We start from the raw sequence: 24,390 nt of genomic DNA, 5'->3' as shown, positions 1-24,390 counted from the left end.
CATGACGGATCCAGGCAGGGGGTGAGTGATGATATCAGAGTCTGTCCCCTCAGGGGCTGGTGGAGGGGAGTGTCATCGAAGCCATGACGGATCCAGGCATGGGTTGAGTGATGATATCAGAGTCTGTCCCCTCAGGGGCTGGTGGAGGGGAGTGTCATCGAAGCCATGACGGATCCATGTAGGGGGTGAGTGATGATATCAGAGTCTGTCCCCTCAGGGGCTGGTGGAGGGGAGTGTCATCGAAGCCATGACGGATCCATGTAGGGGGTGAGTGATGATATCAGAGTCTGTCCCCTCAGGGGCTGGTGGAGGGGAGTGTCATCGAAGCCATGACGGATCAAGGCAGGGGATGAGTGATGATATCAGAGTCTGTCCCCTCAGGGGCTGGTGGAGGGTAGTGTCATTGAAGCCATGATGGATCCAGGCAGGGGGTGAGTGATGATATCAGAGTCTGTCCCCTCAGGGGCTGGTGGAGGGTAGTGTCATCGAAGCCATGACGGATCCAGGCAGGGGGTGAGTGATGATATCAGAGTCTGTCCCCTCAGGGGCTGGTGGAGGGGAGTGTCATCGAAGCCATGACGGATCCAGGCATGGGTTGAGTGATGATATCAGAGTCTGTCCCCTCAGGGGCTGGTGGAGGGGAGTGTCATCGAAGCCATGGCGGATCCATGTAGGGGGTGAGTGATGATATCAGAGTCTGTCCCCTCAGGGGCTGGTGGAGGGGAGTGTCATCGAAGCCATGACGGATCCATGTAGGGGGTGAGTGATGATATCAGAGTCTGTCCCCTCAGGGGCTGGTGGAGGGGAGTGTCATCGAAGCCATGACGGATCAAGGCAGGGGATGAGTGATGATATCAGAGTCTGTCCCCTCAGGGGCTGGTGGAGGGTAGTGTCATTGAAGCCATGATGGATCCAGGCAGGGGGTGAGTGATGATATCAGAGTCTGTCCCCTCAGGGGCTGGTGGAGGGTAGTGTCATCGAAGCCATGACGGATCCAGGCAGGGGGTGAGTGATGATATCAGAGTCTGTCCCCTCAGGGGCTGGTGGAGGGGAGTGTCATCGAAGCCATGACGGATCCAGGCATGGGTTGAGTGATGATATCAGAGTCTGTCCCCTCAGGGGCTGGTGGAGGGGAGTGTCATCGAAGCCATGGCGGATCCATGTAGGGGGTGAGTGATGATATCAGAGTGTGTCCCCACCTGGGCTGGTGGAGGGAAGTGTCATCGAAGCCATGACGGATCCAGGCAGGGGATGAGTGATGATATCAGAGTGTGTCCCCACCTGGGCTGGTGGAGGGGAGTGTCATCGAAGCCATGACGGATCCATGTAGGGGGTGAGTGATGATATCAGAGTCTGTCCCCTCAGGGGCTGGTGGAGGGGAGTGTCATCGAAGCCATGACGGATCCATGTAGGGGGTGAGTGATGATATCAGAGTCTGTCCCCTCAGGGGCTGGTGGAGGGGAGTGTCATCGAAGCCATGACGGATCAAGGCAGGGGATGAGTGATGATATCAGAGTCTGTCCCCTCAGGGGCTGGTGGAGGGTAGTGTCATTGAAGCCATGATGGATCCAGGCAGGGGGTGAGTGATGATATCAGAGTCTGTCCCCTCAGGGGCTGGTGGAGGGTAGTGTCATCGAAGCCATGACGGATCCAGGCAGGGGGTGAGTGATGATATCAGAGTCTGTCCCCTCAGGGGCTGGTGGAGGGGAGTGTCATCGAAGCCATGACGGATCCAGGCATGGGTTGAGTGATGATATCAGAGTCTGTCCCCTCAGGGGCTGGTGGAGGGGAGTGTCATCGAAGCCATGGCGGATCCATGTAGGGGGTGAGTGATGATATCAGAGTGTGTCCCCACCTGGGCTGGTGGAGGGAAGTGTCATCGAAGCCATGACGGATCCAGGCAGGGGATGAGTGATGATATCAGAGTGTGTCCCCACCTGGGCTGGTGGAGGGAAGTGTCATCGAAGCCATGACGGGTCCAGGCAGGGGATGAGTGATGATATCAGAGTCCCCTCAGGGGCTGGTACAGGGTAGTGTCATCGAAGCCATGACGGATCAAGGCAGGGGGTGAGTGATGATATCAGAGTCTGTCTCCTCAGGGGCTGGTGGAGGGGAGAGTCATTGAAGCTGTGATGGATCCAGGCAGGGGGTGAGTGATGATATCAGAGTCTGTCCCCTCAGGGGCTGGTGGAGGGTAGTGTCATTGAAGCCATGATGGATCCAGGCAGGGGGTGAGTGATGATATCAGAGTCTGTCCCCTCAGGGTCTGGTGGAGGGTAGTGTCATCGAAGCCATGACGGATCCAGGCAGGGGGTGAGTAATGATATCAGAGTCTGTCCCCTCAGGGTCTGGTGGAGGGGAGTGTCATCGAAGCCATGACGGATCCATGCAGGGGGTGAGTGATGATATCAGAGTGTGTCCCCACCTGGGCTGGTGGAGGGAAGTGTCATCGAAGCCATGACGGATCCAGGCAGGGGATGAGTGATGATATCAGAGTCCCCTCAGGGGCTGGTGGAGGGTAGTGTCATTGAAGCCATGACGGATCCAGGCAGGGGGTGAGTGATGATATCAGAGTCTGTCCCCTCAGGGGCTGGTGGAGGGGAGTGTCATTGAAGCCGTGATGGATCCAGGCAGGGGGTGAGTGATGATATCAGAGTCTGTCCCCTCAGGGGCTGGTTGAGGGTAGTGTCATTGAAGCCATGACGGATCCAGGCAGGGCTTGAGTGATGATATCAGAGTCTGTCCCCTCAGGGTCTGGTGGAGGGGAGTGTCATCGAAGCCATGACAGATCCAGGCAGGGGGTGAGTGATGATATCAGAGTCTGTCCCCTCAGGGTCTGGTGGAGGGGAGAGTCATCGAAGCCATGACAGATCCAGGCAGGGGGTGAGTGATGATATCAGAGTGTGTCCCCTCAGGGGCTGGTGGAGGGGAGTGTCATCCAAGCCATGACGGATCCAGGCAGGGGGTGAGTGATGATATCAGAGTGTGTCCCCTCAGGGTCTGGTGGAGGGGAGTGTCATCGAAGCCATGACGGATCCAGGCAGGGGGTGAGTGATGATATCAGAGTCTGTCCCCTCAGGGGCTGGTGGAGGGGAGTGTCATCGAAGCCATGACGGATCCAGGCAGGGGGTGAGTGATGATATCAGAGTCTGTCCCCTCAGGGGCTGGTGGAGGGGAGTGTCATCCAAGCCATGATGGATCCAGGCAGGGGGTGAGTGATGATATCAGAGTCTGTCCCCTCAGGGGCTGGTGGAGGGGAGTGTCATCCAAGCCATGACGGATCCAGGCAGGGGGTGAGTGATGATATCAGAGTGTGTCCCCTCAGGGTCTGGTGGAGGGGAGTGTCATTGAAGCCGTGATGGATCCAGGCAGGGGGTGAGTGATGATATCAGAGTCTGTCCCCTCAGGGGCTGGTGGAGGGGAGTGTCATCGAAGCCATGACGGATCCAGGCAGGGGATGAGTGATGATATCAGAGTCCCCTCAGGGGCTGGTGGAGGGGAGTGTCATCGAAGCCATGACGGATCCAGGCAGGGGGTGAGTGATGATATCAGAGTCTGTCCCCTCAGGGGCTGGTGGAGGGGAGTGTCATTGAAGCCCTGATGGATCCAGGCAGGGGGTGAGTAATGATATCAGAGTCTGTCCCCTCAGGGTCTGGTGGAGGGGAGTGTCATCGAAGCCATGACAGATCCAGGCAGGGGGTGAGTGATGATATCAGAGTCTGTCCCCTCAGGGGCTGGTGGAGGGTAGTGTCATTGAAGCCATGACGGATCCAGGCAGGGCTTGAGTGATGATATCAGAGTCTGTCCCCTCAGGGGCTGGTGGAGGGTAGTGTCATCGAAGCCATGATGGATCCAGGCAGGGGGTGAGTGATGATATCAGATACTGTCCCCTCAGGGTCTGGTGGAGGGGAGCGTCATCGAAGCCATGATGGATCCAGGCAGGGGGTGAGTGATGATATCAGATACTGTCCCCTCAGGGTCTGGTGGAGGGTAGTGTCATCGAAGCCATGATGCATCACAAAGGCAATGACAGAAGGTGTAGGTGTGGTGTTGACAATATAGTTAGTGTGTGAGGAGCCTACTTTAAGGGTCTGTATAGAAGGACCTTCTTCAAACATTACAGAAAGGTCTATTTGTAAGATATTAGATCCGAAACAGGGCAGGTTTAAACCATAGACTGATTCCATGTCCCTTTGAGCTTGTAACCTCACCTGTCACAATGTTTCCCTTCCAGGAAACTTGCCACAGTCGTCATACAGCGGGGAACACTGAAGAGGGGAGACCTGTTGCTAGCTGGCACAACCTGGGCCAAGGTGAGGCTAGAAAAGACTACCTACTACTTCCACCCACATAAGGGGGAGGCCAGTCATTTAATATTTAGTCTTAATGTTAGAGACACCATTACTTTCCTGTCACTATTTTCCCCTGCAAAGAGGAGCCAAATAACATGTTTGGACAAAACAAATTTCAAGCTTTTTCTGGAGCTCCTCCATCATATTGACAGTCCCGTATTTGATGTCTCTTGATCTTTTCAGCTTTCAGCATCAAAATGACAGTGGTCAAAGTATGACCAGGGCCTTTATTTGTCCACAGCAATGGGAAACTTCATAAATATAATGATTTGAGGTTTTTATGTTGAAAGTTGCCATTTACCAGCCACACTAACCTGCTACACCATCAGTGAATGAGATTGTGTATGATTCAGTGTATAGCCCACAGGTCACTAATCAGGTGTAGGTAAGCAACACTGATGGCGGAGAGTAGTTTGATGGGTGACCGCGTTTGGCAGCTGACTCCTCAGAGTTTCTAGGTTTTAGTCCTGCCACACACTGAAGGACATGCAGCACATGTGGTGTCTCCCTGGGCAAGTGACTTTGTTTGAAATGTGCCTCTGTTCACCCAGCAGTGAGTGGGTACCTGGTAGGATGAGATAGTAATGTGACTGTTAACCTTCTAGTGCATCACAGACAGCTTGCGCGGTATACTCCCCAGGGAGCTGAGAATGAAATACACATAAGCTGTACCTTCTCTTGTGTGCAGGTCCGAGGTATGTTTGATGACCAGGGCCGACCCCTGCAGGAAGCGCCCCCTGCTACTCCGGTGCAGATCATAGGTTGGAAGGATCTGCCTTCGGCCGGAGATGAAGTTTTTCAAGTTGAAAATATGGTGAGTTTTCCAAGGTGCCTTGATATCAGGTGAATGCTTGATTGCAGCATCAGGCTTTTAGTTGTCTCCTTTTAGATGTTTGGTAGAAGAAGTTCTGAACTCTGTATGCTTAATTACATTAAGTAATACGTTACCACTGTTATACCGAGGCTGTTGTCTCCCACAACTGCTGCTATAGCGAAATCTACCACAGAGATCTCAATTACCTCATGCAGCACGTGCGTAGCCACCTAGCTGCCATGTGACACCCTTGACTCTTGTCTCTTCGCTTGCTCTAGCAAGACGTACAATAAACTGCTCAAGCGTTCCTGTTTCTCCGACCATTCGGTGATATTTATTACTGTTTATTCTCTCTAATAAACTGTGCTTTTACGGGGCGTTTGCTGTAACTACGCTTGGAAATATTTTTCCCGCCAAAAGGAAATATTTTTCCCCGCCCTTTTTTTTCTATATACTTGCGGGGTGTCTCGTATGCACGTTGCGTCTTACGTTCCCCTGTTCTAGTATATCTTGGGTTTTTTACATCACTTATTCCTCTATATGTTATATGTGTATGTTCTATATTCCCATTGCTCGTTTATTTTCTTGTGAAAATACTCGTTTGTGACTATTTGTGGTGCGTGTGTTGTAACCATGTTTTGCTCTTTGTTCATAGTACAAACAAAATGTCTGACATGGATGTTTCGCCGTCCTCCACCCCCTCTACCCCCGCAACCAGGAGCTGCGGGGTGTGCCGCAAGCGAGCGCTACCGGCTGTATGTGCAGTCCGTTTCCACCCCTGTGGTGGCCGGCTCGTCCGGTCGGGGTCCCCTTGTGGGTACCACCACCACGGCTGCGGCGGATCCCTTGGCGGCCCGTGGGCTGTCCGGGGTTTCCGTCGCTGCATTACTTGCATAACTTGTGGACTCCAAGCTGGCAGCCTTATCTCAGGATAGGCCGCTGGCTGTTCCGTCCCCGGCCACTTCGGTGGCCGCGGGGTCGGACGCGGGGTCCACCGGTACGGCGGCGGCTCCCGTGGTCACCGGTCCTTCCCCCGAACCGTTGCTCCCGCTATCGGTTAAGGACCGCGTAGCCATGGTTTATGACCTCTTTGAGGACATGCCCCGGCCGGTACCGCGGGGAATCCACGACTGTGGGTTCCTCCGAGGTATACAATGAGTCTTCCGACACGGCTTTCCCCGCATCAACCTTGCTGCGCGGTTTCAAGCCTTCCTTGGAGAACGCCTTCGCGGCGGCCTCCGGTCGCGGTCTCCCGTTGCCTCCGACGTCGTGGAGAAAGGGTTTATTCCCGGTACATGACCTTGCCTTTCCCGAGGCTGGTCCTACCGCGGAGACCCATGTTGAGCGGTTGGGTGTCTGTGCCCCACCGGCTGCTACGGTAACGCAAGCTACCTTGCACCAGCTGGACGCCCTCGCTCGGCACTCCATGTCTCACGGAGACACTTACTTGGCTGCAGCCGCCCGTCTGGTCGAAGGTTCTCCCACGGACCGTGACCAGCGCATTTACAACTGCCTGCTCTGTTTAAATGCTTCCCTGGAGTACGTTGCCGATGACTCTCGGCACACACTTGCTCTTGTTGGGTCCCTGCATAGGCGCCTGGGTGCCGCTCCTAACCGGAGCGCGCCCCAGGCTGCTGCGGCCGGTAGGTCTAAGGGGTCGGGTTCTTCTTCCTCTGGGAAGTAGCCCCGCCCTGAGGGCTCCGGTGTGGGCAATCAGCTGCCCTTTCGCGGGAAGACGGGGAACTGGGGGAAGCCCAAGTCGTCGACGGACGGCAAGGGCCCCTCCAGGTGACTCTCATTGGAGGGGTTCGTATGCCGACAGCGCCAACTTTGGTTGGCCCTGAGGCGAACCCGAGTCACTTGGCCCTGGACAGTTGCGCCTGCCGCAGCCTGTCAGGGCCCCCTCTCCTTCCCCTTTTGGAGCCAGACTCCAGACTTACTGGGAGAATTGGGAACAAGTGTTCGACGACCCGTGGGTGGTCAACACGATTCGGTACGGCTATCGGCTTGATCTCAAAGCGAATCCGCCGCTCACCGTTGCCCCGTTGGCAGGTTTCTATTCGGAAACAGATCTTCCCATCCTCGCCGATGCCATCGGCAGGTTGGTGGAGAAGGGGCAGTACGGGAGTTAGCTCTACCAGAAATAACACCGGGGTTTTACTCCAGGATATTTCTCGTTCCCAAGTAGGACAGTGCCGAACTCACAATGTTTCACACGTCCGCTCCCTGGCTGTTCACCCGGTTAACCACCTCCATAGTGGGGTTCCTGGACGACTCGCTAGTAGCAAATCGAATGACGGACACCCTGTGACGCCATCTAGTTTTCGCACGTCGGCTCTTGGAGCAATTGGGGTGGATTATCAATCTCCCCAAGAGCGAGTTAACCCCTTCTCAGAACTTGCTGTTCATCGGAGGTCGGTTCAACACGGTGTCCCATCGCCTCTTTGTCCCCCCAGACCGGTGGCACAAGATTCAGGCGATGATTGCCAAAGTCTTAGTGGTGCAACAGACTGTTCACTTTTGGGATCAGCTGTTAGGGCTACTTGTATCAGCCCAGGACTGCACCCAACGGGGTCGTCTCCAACTCCGCCCGCTGCAACGTTTTTTAATCCAGTTGTTAGCAACGGAGGTGAACAGTGCGACCGTCGCCCTCCCGGATCGGCTCCGACCGCATCTGGAGTGGTGGACGGTCCCTTACAATGTCTTATCAGGAGTCTCTATGCGGCCCTACCGGGCCACGTTGAACCTGTATACAGACGCCTCTCTAGTGGGCTGGGGCGCCCATCTAGAGGGGGAGGTGAGCTCGGGGCTGTGGTGCGTAGACAAACTAGGTCTTTACATCAATTGTCTCGAGTTCAAGGCAGTGATCAACGCAGTCAATCACTGGAAGCATCGTCTCGTCGACGCCCGGCTCATGCTGGTGGATCAAGAGATCCGGTCTCACACCCTTCAGCTTCATCCAAACGCAGGGCAGTTCAATCTGCACGCGTAGATGTTGTCACCGAGCGTCTGAGGAGTAAAGGTTTTCCTTGCCGGGCGTCTCGGGCATACGTTAGTATGCATCGTGATTCTACCCAGAAGGTGTATAATGCACGTTGGGTTATTTTCACGAAGTGGTGTTGTAAACATCACATTCATTCGCCAGATAAGGTATCTGTGCAGGATATTGCTCGTTTCATGTCTCACTTGCGAGAGACCCGGAAACTCTCCGGGGGTTCCATTGCCAACTATGTCTCGTCCGTTGCTACGGTACGGGACGTTGCTATGGGTACCAGTCTCTCCAAAGAGCCGGTGATACGGGGTATTATCAAGGGTTTCAAACAGCACGATCTTAAGAAGGGCCGCCTTCGGGCACCGGCCTGGGATCTTTCCCTAGTGTTGCAATCACTTACGGAAGCTCCGTATGAACCCTTGCATAGTGCTTCGTTCCGGCATGTGACTTGGAAAAACAGCATTTCTCCTCTCCTTTGCCACGGCGGCACGTGTATCCGAAATTCATGCACTCGATGTCGCCAAGGTATGATTCGATAGGGGTGACGAAGGAGCGGTCCGCCTGGGCCTGCTCATGGGCTTCGTCGCCAAGAATCAGAGAGTCGGGCAAACGGAGAGAGAATTCACTGTAAGATCACTCAAAGAAATCTTACATCCTGCTGATACTGAGGACAGAGCGCTGTGTCCGGTTAGGGCCCTTAAGTATTATCTTAAGGCTTCGAATGAACGTAGACAAGGGCGTGACCGTCTGTTCATATCGTGTAACCCTAATCGCACGGTTGACATAACTCGCAACTCGATTGCGTTGTGGCTTCGTTCTGTCATCAGTCTGGCGTACCGGTCTCGGGGGTTACCGGTAGCGGGGTCAAACCCGCACGAGATCAGGGCGCTAGCGGCAACATTTGCCCTACACTCGAATATCTCTGTTCGCAGAATATTACGAGGTTGTTACTGGCGTTCTGACTCGGTTTTTGCCAATCATTACCTCAAACAGGTCGCTGATGCCGTTGTGGAGAGTGTGCACCGTCTTGGCCCGCGGATCGCGGCGCAAGCGGGCACCGAAGGGGTGTGCCCAGCGCAATTCCGAACTCCTCAGGCGTCAGACCTTGCACGGTGGTCAATCTGGGTCGACTCCAATTTTCCCACTGCCGTGGGTACAGGAGTTGGGGTCCCGCAAACCAGCGCACTCACACCACAGGTGAGGGCGGCTTTTTGTGTGCTTTGTCCTTATTTGTATTTTGACAATTATGTATTTAATTGTCTGTTGTGTATCCCAACCTTGTGATGCATGCTTACAAATACTGGAATTAGGTCACGCGCCTAATGCATACTTTAAGTAGGCTTGCTCTGGGATATACGGTCTGAATGAAATTAATTTCCCTCTTTTCGACTGTTTAACCTGATCTAAGATTAAGCTCACGCGGATACAGTGTTCTCATCTGCTGCGGCGATGAAATACCTATCCAGTGGGGCCGTCTGGAGTCACCAATCGTTTTGGCAATGACGATTGAGCCTTACGGTATGCGCTTGACAGTGCTTTGGTATTCCTATAGGGTCGAGTCAGTATACGTCCCTTTCCCAGACCAGGCCACAGCGCTACGTTTATCGAGTGGTATACATCTTGCAAGGGACGCGACTCTTCCCATTAATTACTTGCGCTCAGTGCTACTGTCATGGCGGATCTGTTTACGCATTTGTTTACTGTCGAAGGTCGGCTTGTTGTTATATTAACGTACAGATCGCTAACTATAACTGCCAGGAAGTCTCTTAGGTGGGTTATGGTCGGTTTTATTGTGGTTGTGTCAACAGTGCGAATGCAAAATTTGTTTGCCACCAAGTATGATTAAAATCGATATGGCTCAAGACATATCTTTTAGCATCTTATGTTATCCACGCGTGCCTCTTAGATCCTTTGGGTTAGTTATGTCTGATTTGTTTGTTTGTTGTTGTTTAACGAAGCACTCACCAATATTTCAACTCAACTAAATGACGGCGGTCTGTAAATAATCGAGTTTGCTCATGTATTGTCATTTTAGCCATTAATAATAAGCGGCACTGCTTTTCAACCAAACCTTGTGAAATCATTTTATACCACCCGTTATTATTTTTTGTGTATCATGCACAATGTTAGACAAAAGGATGTGTTGAAAGTCTCTATGTTCTAACACTCATATGTTGAGTTAGTGTTCTGTTTCCAAAATAGAAAACACTACCATTTAACACTGCAAATTAGGGCTGGGACGGGTGACTCGGGTACTCGAGTCTTGTGGGCCCTGAATAGGACCCGGGTACCCACAGGACTACCCAGACCCGTGGTTGGTCACGTTATATTTTGTTTAAAGACAAAAACATACCATAGCTCAATGGTTACACTACAAGTCGCTAATGTTAAGATTATTTTCTGACGATGCACTCATTCCTTTTGACTTGTAAATGTTTGAGTAAAAATAAAGCTTCAGTCAACTTCAGTGTATGCATGATCTGATTGTTTGATATATGTATCTGAATAGCTTTAGCCAGGGCTGCGGTAAAACAATTACCAATCTGACATTTTGTTCCCTACTCTTGAGACTTACAGTGGGTACCCGGGTAATAGGGGATCGGGTAACCGGGTAGTAAATTTGAACTCGTCCCAGCCCTACTGTAAATATATCACAAAATAAATGCTTCAATAACTGCAAACTGTGAAAAGTTTTATTGTGGTATGGTACTTAGTTTTAAGTCTTAATTTCATTCCATCTGTGCTTTAAACTTAAATTTACAAATAAAGCGTGTGTGACAGTGTTAATGCACTTTTACACTTCCCAATACAAGGAATAAAATCTGGTATTCAAGTTTCAGTGAATGTTACTTTTGTTAGAAATACAGTCAAAATCAATTGGGTTTCTGTCACTTGCAGAACTACAACAATGGATCATCTCAAGCATGACAAATATTACAGTACATCCTTAATATCAGAACTCAGCTATTTATCATATCTAGCTTGTGACAATTTTAACATGATATTCTCGTTTCACATTTGTCAACTGAATAATGTGTTATAGTTCACAAGAAAATTAAGTTAGCCAGTCAGGCAACCTTAATGTTATTTCCATGAGCCCTGCTTGAAATTAATGGTTTCTTAACCATAAAAGGTCGGGGATTTAATCTTTCCGAGGACATTTTCTAGTGTGACTTATAACTTGAAAACTACAGCATAGATTCTTCTCAAACTTTGTGTATTAATAGGACAGGTGCTGTGTGAGGTTTGATTTCAATTTTTGGATTTTCTGAAAAAATACAGCTGTTTTTCATTGGGTTACTTATATTTTTTCTACTTAAACATTTTAAGCACTGCATGCATTCTTTTGAAATTTAGGGAACAGTTTCCATACTAAAATAGAGGAGGTGCAGTGCACAGTTTGATAAGTGGAATTTCTCAGAAAATATACCGGTATCTTGTTTCATGTTTTCAACTTAGAAATAATTTTATACCCCTGACCTAAATGCTTCAAAAGGGCAGCGCATCATATTTAGGACATAAACATACTGTGTTTTCAATGTAGAGCTAGGTTACCTGTAGATTTAACCATGCTAAATTGAATTTGGAACCAAAAGCGCAGCATGAGGTTTCAAATATTAAATCTCCATTCTACCACGACTAAATAAAATGCCAACTCTTTTGTAATACAAAAATATATTGAGTGAAGAAGCATGGGTTGAGTCCAGTATTTTGAGTGGGTTGTTGATCTGAATTTACGGAATCCCTGACAACAGCCTGTAAACACAATATGGTGCTCTATATGTCCAGCAGTTCCTTTACACTGTAATACTTCACACAAACTTATCAGACCCGTGAAGACCCGGGGTAGATTAGGTCTTCAGCAACCTATTCTTGTCATTGATATCATGAGCATCAATCCACACAATTGGGATCGATGACATGCTTCAACCAAGTCAGCGATCCCGACCACCCGATCCCATTAGTCGCCTCTTATGACACGCATAGTCGCCTTTTAGGGCAAGAATGGGTTGCCTAAGACCTATTCTACACTGGATCTTCACGGGTCAACTGTTATGATGTCATATTGCTCATTGTGATGCCAAACACATCCAACGTCGTACAAAAGTGCCAAATAGCAAGCTCTCTGTTGACCTTAAAGCTTAAAATACATTCTCTTTGCGGATTACTGTCATGTTCTCTGCATGAAAATATTTGCCACACATCCTTTGAAACATCGTACAATCGCATCGTTTATGACTCCTACTAGAACGTCTACAAATTATTATATAAAAGAAACATCGCTGTGTGTTTTTTCCAATATCAATTAAACAGGAGACGAACACTGGTCGCGGAAAGGGACATCTACAGACTTTTCACATTGCTTGCATATAGCGCGTGGGTAAATAGTGGTCACTACCTCCAAAGCTGTCGTAATATATATATGTTATTTTTACTATGCATGACCCCTACAGGCCACTCTACACATTATTATATAACAAAAACATCCCTGTGTGTTTTCCAATATCAATTAAACAGGAAACGAACACTGGTCGCGGAAGGGGCCATCTACAGACTTTTCATATTGCTTGGATAATGCGTGTGGGTGAATAGTGGTCACTACCTCCAAAGCTGTCGTAATATATATATGTTATTTTAAATATGTATGACTCCTACTGGTCACTCTACACATTATTATATATAAAAAAAACATCCATGTGTGTTTTCCAATATCAATTAAACAGGAGACGAACACTGGTCGCGGAAAGGGACAACTACAGACCTTTCACATTGCTTGTCTATTGAGTGTAGGAAGTGAACGTCGCTACCTCCACAACTGTTGTAATATATTTATTATTTTGACTATGTATGACTCCTACTGGTCATTCTACACATTATTATATCAAAGAAACATCCCTGTGTGTTTTCCAATATCAATTAAACAGGAGACGAACACTGTTCGCGGAAAGGGACAACTACAGACTTTTCATATTGCTTGTATGTAGCGCGTGGGTAAAAAATCGTCGCTACCTCCACAACTGTTGTAATATATTTATTAATTTTACTATGTATGACTCCTACTGGTCACTCTACACATTATTATATCAAAGAAACATCCCTGTGTGTTTTCCAATATCAATTAAACCGGAGACGAACACTGGTCGCGGAAATGGACAACTACAGACTTTTCATATTGCTTGTATGTAGCGCGTGGGTAAAAAATCGTCGCTACCTCCACAACTGTTGAAATATAATGATTATTTTTACTATTTATGACTCCTACTGGTCAGTATACACATTATTATAAAAAAGAACCATCGCTGTGTGTTTTCCAATATCAATTAAACAGGAGACGAACACTGGTCGCGGAAAGGGACAACTACAGACTTTTCATATTGATTGGATATGGCGCGTGGGTAAATAGTGGTCACTACGTCCACAGCTGTTGTAATATATTTATTATTTTTACTATGTATAACTCCTACTGGACCGTCTACACATTCTATATAAAAGAAACATCCCTGTGTGTTTTCCAATATCAATTAAACGGGAGACGAACATTGGTCGCGGAAAGGGACAACTGCAGACTTTTCACATTGCTTGTCTATTCAGTGTAGGAAATAATCGTCGCTACCTCCACAGCTGTTGTAATATATTTATTATTTGTACTATGTATGACTCCTACTGGACCGTTTATACATTATTATAGGAGAAACATCCCTGTGTGTTTTCCAATATCAATTAAACGGGAGACGAACACTGGTCGCGGAAAGGGACAACTACAGACTTTTCATATTGCTTGCTTATAGCGTGTGGTTAAATAGTGGTCACTACTTCCACAGCTGTTGTAATATAATGATTATTTTTACTATGTATGACTCCTACTGGTCAGTATACACATTATTATATAAAAGAACCATCGCTGGTCGCGGAAAGGGACAACTACAGACTTTTTACATTGCTTGTCTATTCAGTGTAGGAAATAATCGTCGCTACCTCCACAACTGTTGTAATATTTATTATTTTTACTATGTATGACTCCTACTGGTCACTCTACACATTATTATATCAAAGAAACATCCCTGTGTGTTTTCCAATATCAATTAAACAGGAGACGAACACTGGTCGCGGAAAGGGACAACTACAGACTTTTCATATTGCTTGTATGTAGCGCGTGGGTAAAAAATCGTCGCTACCTCCACAACTGTTGTAATATATTTATTATTTTTACTATGTATGACTCCTACTGGTCACTCTACACATTATTATATCAAAGCAACATCGCTGTGTGTTTTCCAATATCAATAAAACAGGAGACGAACACTGGTCGCGGAAATGGACAACTACAGACTTTTCATATTGCTTGTATGTAGCGCGTGGGTAAAAAATCGTCACTACCTCCACAACTGTTGAAATATAATGATTATTTTTACTATTTATGACTCCTACTGGTCAGTATACACATTATTATATAAAAGAACCATCGCTGTGTGTTTTCCAATATCAATTAAACAGGAGACGAACACTGGTCGCGGAAAGGGACAACTACAGACTTTTCATATTGATTGGATATGGCGCGTGGGTAAAAAGTGGTCACTACGTCCACAGCTGTTGTAATATATTTATTATTTTTACTATGTATGACTCCTACTGGACCGTCTACACATTATTATGTAAAAGAAACATCCCTGTGTGTTTTCCAATATCAATTAAACAGGAGACGAACACTGGTCGCGGAAAGGGACAACTACAGACTTTTCACATTGCTTGTCTATTGAGTGTAGGAAGTAATCGTCACTACCTCCACAACTGTTGTAATATATTTATTATTTTTACTATGTATGACTCCTACTGGTCACTCTACACATTATTATATCAAAGCAACATCGCTGTGTGTTTTCCAATATCAATTAAACAGGAGACGAACACTGGTCGCGGAAATGGACAACTACAGACTTTTCACATTGCTTGGATATAGCGCGCGGGTAAATAATGGTCACTACCTCCACAGCTGTTGTAATAGATAGAATATTTTTGCTATGCATGACCCCTACTGGTCACTCTACACATTATTATATAAAAGAAACATCCATGTGTGTTTTCACTTATCAATTAAACAGGAGACGAACACTGGTCGCGGAAAGGGACAACTACAGACTTTCCATATTGCTTGTCTAGTGAGTGTAGGAAATAATCGTCGCTACCTCCACAGCTGTTGTAATATATTTATTATTTGTACTATGTATGACTCCTACTGGACCGTTTATACATTATTATAGGAGAAACATCCCTGTGTGTTTTCCAATATCAATTAAACGGGAGACGAACACTGGTCGCGGAAAGGGACAACTACAGACTTTTCATATTGCTTGCTTATAGCGTGTGGTTAAATAGTGGTCACTACTTCCACAGCTGTTGTAATATAATGATTATTTTTACTATGTATGACTCCTACTGGTCAGTATACACATTATTATATAAAAGAACCATCGCTGTGTGTTTTCCAATTTCAATTAAACAGGAGACGAACACTGGTCGCGGAAAGGGACAACTACAGACTTTTCACATTGCTTGTCTATTCAGTGTAGGAAATAATCGTCGCTACCTCCACAACTGTTGTAATATTTTTATTATTTTTACTATGTATGACTCCTACTGGACCGTCTACACATTATTATGTAAAAGAAACATCCCTGTGTGTTTTCCAATATCAATTAAACAGGAGACGAACACTGGTCGCGGAAAGGGACAACTACAGACTTTTCATATTGCTTGCTTATGGCGTGTGGTTAAATAGTGGTCACTACTTCCACAGCTGTTGTAATATAATGATTATTTTTACTATGTATGACTCCTACTGGTCAGTATACACATTATTATATAAAAGAACCATCGCTGTGTGTTTTCCAATATCAATTAAACAGGAGACGAACACTGGTCGCGGAAAGGGACAACTACAGACTTTTTACATTGCTTGTCTATTCAGTGTAGGAAATAATCGTCGCTACCTCCACAACTGTTGTAATATTTATTATTTTTACTATGTATGACTCCTACTGGACCGTCTACACATTATTATGTAAAAGAAACATCCCTGTGTGGTTTCCAATATCAATTAAACAGGAGACGAACACTGGTCGCGGAAAGGGACAACTACAGACTTTTCACATTGCTTGTCTATTGAGTGTAGGAAGTAATCGTCGCTACCTCCACAACTGTTGTAATATATTTATTATTTTTACTATGTATGACTCCTACTGGTCACTCTACACATTATTATATCAAAGCAACATCGCTGTGTGTTTTCCAATATCAATTAAACAGGAGACGAACACTGGTCGCGGAAATGGACAACTACAGACTTTTCATATTGCTTGTATGTAGCGCGTGGGTAAAAAAACGTCGCTACCTCCACAACTGTTGTAATATAATGATTATTTTTACTATTTATGACTCCTACTGGTCAGTATACACATTATTATATAAAAGAAACATCCCTGTGTGTTTTCCAATATCAATTAAACCGGAGACGAACACTGGTCGCGGAAAGGGACAACTACAGACTTTTCATATTGCTTGTATGTAGCGCGTGGGTAAAAAATCGTCGCTACCTCCACAACTGTTGTAATATATTTATTAATTTTACTATGTATGACTCCTACTGGTCACTCTACACATTATTATATCAAAGAAACATCCCTGTGTGTTTTCCAATATCAATTAAACCGGAGACGAACACTGGTCGCGGAAATGGACAACTACAGACTTTTCATATTGCTTGTATGTAGCGCGTGGGTAAAAAATCGTCGCTACCTCCACAACTGTTGAAATATAATGATTATTTTTACTATTTATGACTCCTACTGGTCAGTATACACATTATTATAAAAAAGAACCATCGCTGTGTGTTTTCCAATATCAATTAAACAGGAGACGAACACTGGTCGCGGAAAGGGACAACTACAGACTTTTCATATTGATTGGATATGGCGCGTGGGTAAATAGTGGTCACTACGTCCACAGCTGTTGTAATATATTTATTATTTTTACTATGTATAACTCCTACTGGACCGTCTACACATTCTATATAAAAGAAACATCCCTGTGTGTTTTCCAATATCAATTAAACGGGAGACGAACATTGGTCGCGGAAAGGGACAACTGCAGACTTTTCACATTGCTTGTCTATTCAGTGTAGGAAATAATCGTCGCTACCTCCACAGCTGTTGTAATATATTTATTATTTGTACTATGTATGACTCCTACTGGACCGTTTATACATTATTATAGGAGAAACATCCCTGTGTGTTTTCCAATATCAATTAAACGGGAGACGAACACTGGTCGCGGAAAGGGACAACTACAGACTTTTCATATTGCTTGCTTATAGCGTGTGGTTAAATAGTGGTCACTACTTCCACAGCTGTTGTAATATAATGATTATTTTTACTATGTATGACTCCTACTGGTCAGTATACACATTATTATATAAAAGAACCATCGCTGGTCGCGGAAAGGGACAACTACAGACTTTTTACATTGCTTGTCTATTCAGTGTAGGAAATAATCGTCGCTACCTCCACAACTGTTGTAATATTTATTATTTTTACTATGTATGACTCCTACTGGTCACTCTACACATTATTATATCAAAGAAACATCCCTGTGTGTTTTCCAATATCAATTAAACAGGAGACGAACACTGGTCGCGGAAAGGGACAACTACAGACTTTTCATATTGCTTGTATGTAGCGCGTGGGTAAAAAATCGTCGCTACCTCCACAACTGTTGTAATATATTTATTATTTTTACTATGTATGACTCCTACTGGTCACTCTACACATTATTATATCAAAGCAACATCGCTGTGTGTTTTCCAATATCAATAAAACAGGAGACGAACACTGGTCGCGGAAATGGACAACTACAGACTTTTCATATTGCTTGTATGTAGCGCGTGGGTAAAAAATCGTCACTACCTCCACAACTGTTGAAATATAATGATTATTTTTACTATTTATGACTCCTACTGGTCAGTATACACATTATTATATAAAAGAACCATCGCTGTGTGTTTTCCAATATCAATTAAACAGGAGACGAACACTGGTCGCGGAAAGGGACAACTACAGACTTTTCATATTGATTGGATATGGCGCGTGGGTAAAAAGTGGTCACTACGTCCACAGCTGTTGTAATATATTTATTATTTTTACTATGTATGACTCCTACTGGACCGTCTACACATTATTATGTAAAAGAAACATCCCTGTGTGTTTTCCAATATCAATTAAACAGGAGACGAACACTGGTCGCGGAAAGGGACAACTACAGACTTTTCACATTGCTTGTCTATTGAGTGTAGGAAGTAATCGTCACTACCTCCACAACTGTTGTAATATATTTATTATTTTTACTATGTATGACTCCTACTGGTCACTCTACACATTATTATATCAAAGCAACATCGCTGTGTGTTTTCCAATATCAATTAAACAGGAGACGAACACTGGTCGCGGAAATGGACAACTACAGACTTTTCACATTGCTTGGATATAGCGCGCGGGTAAATAATGGTCACTACCTCCACAGCTGTTGTAATAGATAGAATATTTTTGCTATGCATGACCCCTACTGGTCACTCTACACATTATTATATAAAAGAAACATCCATGTGTGTTTTCACTTATCAATTAAACAGGAGACGAACACTGGTCGCGGAAAGGGACAACTACAGACTTTCCATATTGCTTGTCTAGTGAGTGTAGGAAATAATCGTCGCTACCTCCACAGCTGTTGTAATATATTTATTATTTGTACTATGTATGACTCCTACTGGACCGTTTATACATTATTATAGGAGAAACATCCCTGTGTGTTTTCCAATATCAATTAAACGGGAGACGAACACTGGTCGCGGAAAGGGACAACTACAGACTTTTCATATTGCTTGCTTATAGCGTGTGGTTAAATAGTGGTCACTACTTCCACAGCTGTTGTAATATAATGATTATTTTTACTATGTATGACTCCTACTGGTCAGTATACACATTATTATATAAAAGAACCATCGCTGTGTGTTTTCCAATTTCAATTAAACAGGAGACGAACACTGGTCGCGGAAAGGGACAACTACAGACTTTTCACATTGCTTGTCTATTCAGTGTAGGAAATAATCGTCGCTACCTCCACAACTGTTGTAATATTTTTATTATTTTTACTATGTATGACTCCTACTGGACCGTCTACACATTATTATGTAAAAGAAACATCCCTGTGTGTTTTCCAATATCAATTAAACAGGAGACGAACACTGGTCGCGGAAAGGGACAACTACAGACTTTTCATATTGCTTGCTTATGGCGTGTGGTTAAATAGTGGTCACTACTTCCACAGCTGTTGTAATATAATGATTATTTTTACTATGTATGACTCCTACTGGTCAGTATACACATTATTATATAAAAGAACCATCGCTGTGTGTTTTCCAATATCAATTAAACAGGAGACGAACACTGGTCGCGGAAAGGGACAACTACAGACTTTTTACATTGCTTGTCTATTCAGTGTAGGAAATAATCGTCGCTACCTCCACAACTGTTGTAATATTTATTATTTTTACTATGTATGACTCCTACTGGACCGTCTACACATTATTATGTAAAAGAAACATCCCTGTGTGGTTTCCAATATCAATTAAACAGGAGACGAACACTGGTCGCGGAAAGGGACAACTACAGACTTTTCACATTGCTTGTCTATTGAGTGTAGGAAGTAATCGTCGCTACCTCCACAACTGTTGTAATATATTTATTATTTTTACTATGTATGACTCCTACTGGTCACTCTACACATTATTATATCAAAGCAACATCGCTGTGTGTTTTCCAATATCAATTAAACAGGAGACGAACACTGGTCGCGGAAATGGACAACTACAGACTTTTCATATTGCTTGTATGTAGCGCGTGGGTAAAAAAACGTCGCTACCTCCACAACTGTTGTAATATAATGATTATTTTTACTATTTATGACTCCTACTGGTCAGTATACACATTATTATATAAAAGAAACATCCCTGTGTGTTTTCCAATATCAATTAAACCGGAGACGAACACTGGTCGCGGAAAGGGACAACTACAGACTTTTCATATTGCTTGTATGTAGCGCGTGGGTAAAAAATCGTCACTACCTCCACAACTGTTGAAATATAATGATTATTTTTACTATTTATGACTCCTACTGGTCAGTATACACATTATTATATAAAAGAACCATCGCTGTGTGTTTTCCAATATCAATTAAACAGGAGACGAACACTGGTCGCGGAAAGGGACAACTACAGACTTTTCACATTGCTTGTCTATTGAGTGTAGGAAGTAATCGTCACTACCTCCACAACTGTTGTAATATATTTATTATTTTTACTATGTATGACTCCTACTGGTCACTCTACACATTATTATATCAAAGCAACATCGCTGTGTGTTTTCCAATATCAATTAAACAGGAGACGAACACTGGTCGCGGAAAGGGACAACTACAGACTTTTCACATTGCTTGGATATAGCGCGTGGGTAAATAATGGTCACTACCTCCACAGCTGTTGTAATAGATAGAATATTTTTACTATGCATGACCCCTACTGGTCACTCTACACATTATTATATAAAAGAAACATCCATGTGTGTTTTCACTTATCAATTAAACAGGAGACGAACACTGGTTGCGGAAAGGGACAACTACAGACTTTCCATATTGCTTGTCTATTGAGTGTAGGAAATAATCGTCGCTACCTCCACAGCTGTTGTAATATATTTATTATTTGTACTATGTATGACTCCTACTGGACCGTTTATACATTATTATAGGAGAAACATCCCTGTGTGTTTTCCAATATCAATTAAACGGGAGACGAACACTGGTCGCGGAAAGGGACAACTACAGACTTTTCATATTGCTTGCTTATAGCGTGTGGTTAAATAGTGGTCACTACTTCCACAGCTGTTGTAATATAATGATTATTTTTACTATGTATGACTCCTACTGGTCAGTATACACATTATTATATAAAAGAACCATCGCTGTGTGTTTTCCAATTTCAATTAAACAGGAGACGAACACTGGTCGCGGAAAGGGACAACTACAGACTTTTCACATTGCTTGTCTATTGAGTGTAGGAAATAATCGTCGCTACCTCCACAACTGTTGTAATATTTTTATTATTTTTACTATGTATAACTCCTACTGGACCGTCTACACATTATTATGTAAAAGAAACATCCCTGTGTGTTTTCCAATATCAATTAAACAGGAGACGAACACTGGTCGCGGAAAGGGACAACTACAGACTTTTCATATTGCTTGCTTATAGCATGTGGGTAAATAGTGGTCACTACCTCCACAACTGTTGAAACATAATGATATGACTCCTACTGGACCGTCTACACATTATTATATCAAAGAAAGATCCCTGTGTGTTTTCCAATATCAATTAAACAGGAGACGAACACTGGTCGCGGAAAGGGACAACTACAGACTTTTCATATTGCTTGCTTATAGCGTGTGGTTAAATAGTGGTCACTACTTCCACAGCTGTTGTAATATAATGATTATTTTTACTATGTATGACTCCTACTGGTCAGTATACACATTATTATATAAAAGAACCATCGCTGTGTGTTTTCCAATTTCAATTAAACAGGAGACGAACACTGGTCGCGGAAAGGGACAACTACAGACTTTCCATATTGCTTGTCTATTGAGTGTAGGAAATAATCGTCGCTACCTCCACAGCTGTTGTAATATATTTATTATTTTTACTATGTATAACTCCTACTGGACCGTTTATACATTATTATAGGAGAAACATCCCTGTGTGTTTTCCAATATCAATTAAACAGGAGACGAACACTGGTCGCGGAAAGGGACAACTACAGACTTTTCATATTGCTTGCTTATAGCGTGTGGTTAAATAGTGGTCACTACTTCCACAGCTGTTGTAATATAATGATTATTTTTACTATGTATGACTCCTACTGGTCAGTATACACATTATTATATAAAAGAACCATCGCTGTGTGTTTTCCAATATCAATTAAACAGGAGACGAACACTGGTCGCGGAAAGGGACAACTACAGGCTTTTCACATTGCTTGTCTATTCAGTGTAGGAAATAATCGTCGCTACCTCCACAACTGTTGTAATATTTTTATTATTTTTACTATGTATAACTCCTACTGGACCGTCTACACATTATTATGTAAAAGAAACATCCCTGTGTGTTTTCCAATATCAATTAAACAGGAGACGAACACTGGTCGCGGAAAGGGACAACTACAGACTTTTCATATTGCTTGCTTATAGCATGTGGGTAAATAGTGGTCACTACCTCCACAACTGTTGAAACATAATGATATGACTCCTACTGGACCGTCTACACATTATTATATCAAAGAAAGATCCCTGTGTGTTTTCCAATATCAATTAAACAGGAGACGAACACTGGTCGCGGAAAGGGACAACTACAGACTTTTCATATTGCTTGCTTATAGCGTGTGGTTAAATAGTGGTCACTACTTCCACAGCTGTTGTAATATAATGATTATTTTTACTATGTATGACTCCTACTGGTCAGTATACACATTATTATATAAAAGAACCATCGCTGTGTGTTTTCCAATTTCAATTAAACAGGAGACGAACACTGGTCGCGGAAAGGGACAACTACAGACTTTCCATATTGCTTGTCTATTGAGTGTAGGAAATAATCGTCGCTACCTCCACAGCTGTTGTAATATATTTATTATTTGTACTATGTATGACTCCTACTGGACCGTTTATACATTATTATAGGAGAAACATCCCTGTGTGTTTTCCAATATCAATTAAACGGGAGACGAACACTGGTCGCGGAAAGGGACAACTACAGACTTTTCATATTGCTTGCTTATAGCGTGTGGTTAAATAGTGGTCACTACTTCCACAGCTGTTGTAATATAATGATTATTTTTACTATGTATGACTCCTACTGGTCAGTATACACATTATTATATAAAAGAACCATCGCTGTGTGTTTTCCAATTTCAATTAAACAGGAGACGAACACTGGTCGCGGAAAGGGACAACTACAGACTTTTCACATTGCTTGTCTATTGAGTGTAGGAAATAATCGTCGCTACCTCCACAACTGTTGTAATATTTTTATTATTTTTACTATGTATAACTCCTACTGGACCGTCTACACATTATTATGTAAAAGAAACATCCCTGTGTGTTTTCCAATATCAATTAAACAGGAGACGAACACTGGTCGCGGAAAGGGACAACTACAGACTTTTCATATTGCTTGCTTATAGCATGTGGGTAAATAGTGGTCACTACCTCCACAACTGTTGAAACATAATGATATGACTCCTACTGGACCGTCTACACATTATTATATAAAAGAAACATCCCTGTGTGTTTTCCAATATCAATTAAACCGGAGACGAACACTGGTCGCGGAAAGGGACAACTACAGACTTTTCATATTGCTTGTATGTAGCGCGTGGGTAAAAAATCGTCGCTACCTCCACAACTGTTGTAATATATTTATTAATTTTACTATGTATGACTCCTACTGGTCACTCTACACATTATTATATAAAAGAACCATCGCTGTGTGTTTTCCAATATCAATTAAACAGGAGACGAACACTGGTCGCGGAAAGGGACAACTACAGACTTTTCACATTGCTTGTCTATTGAGTGTAGGAAGTAATCGTCACTACCTCCACAGCTGTTGTAATATATTTATTATTTGTACTATGTATGACTCCTACTGGACCGTTTATACATTATTATAGGAGAAACATCCCTGTGTGTTTTCCAATATCAATTAAACGGGAGACGAACACTGGTCGCGGAAATGGACAACTACAGACTTTTCATATTGCTTGCTTATAGCGTGTGGTTAAATAGTGGTCACTACTTCCACAGCTGTTGTTATAGATAGAATATTTTTGCTATGCATGACCCCTACTGGTCACTCTACACATTATTATATAAAAGAAACATCCATGTGTGTTTTCACTTATCAATTAAACAGGAGACGAACACTGGTCGCGGAAAGGGACAACTACAGACTTTTCACATTGCTTGTCTATTGAGTGTAGGAAATAATCGTCGCTACCTCCACAGCTGTTGTAATATATTTATTATTTGTACTATGTATGACTCCTACTGGACCGTTTATACATTATTATAGGAGA

At 44.1% G+C, this 24,390-nt stretch overlaps 1 protein-coding gene across 2 annotated transcripts in view; it reads left to right on the top strand.

The window, feature by feature from the left end:
• Positions 1–24,390, top strand: part of LOC124118340 (translation initiation factor IF-2, mitochondrial-like) — an 81,027-nt gene that overhangs the window by 11,538 nt on the left and 45,099 nt on the right. For both annotated transcript variants that reach the window (XM_046480437.2, XM_046480435.2), the window contains exons 11-12: positions 4,235–4,313; positions 5,041–5,166. In XM_046480437.2, coding sequence (XP_046336393.2) covers positions 4,235–4,313; positions 5,041–5,166 — 205 coding nt within the window. The remainder of the gene's footprint in view (positions 1–4,234; positions 4,314–5,040; positions 5,167–24,390) is intronic.

Source organism: Haliotis rufescens, unplaced genomic scaffold (genome assembly GCF_023055435.1).
Source record: "Haliotis rufescens isolate VD_foot unplaced genomic scaffold, xgHalRufe1.0.p SCAF_3, whole genome shotgun sequence".
Lineage (NCBI taxonomy): Eukaryota > Metazoa > Mollusca > Gastropoda > Lepetellida > Haliotidae > Haliotis > Haliotis rufescens.
Note: the sequence above shows the minus strand (reverse complement) of the source record. Positions and strands in the feature narration are given on the sequence as shown.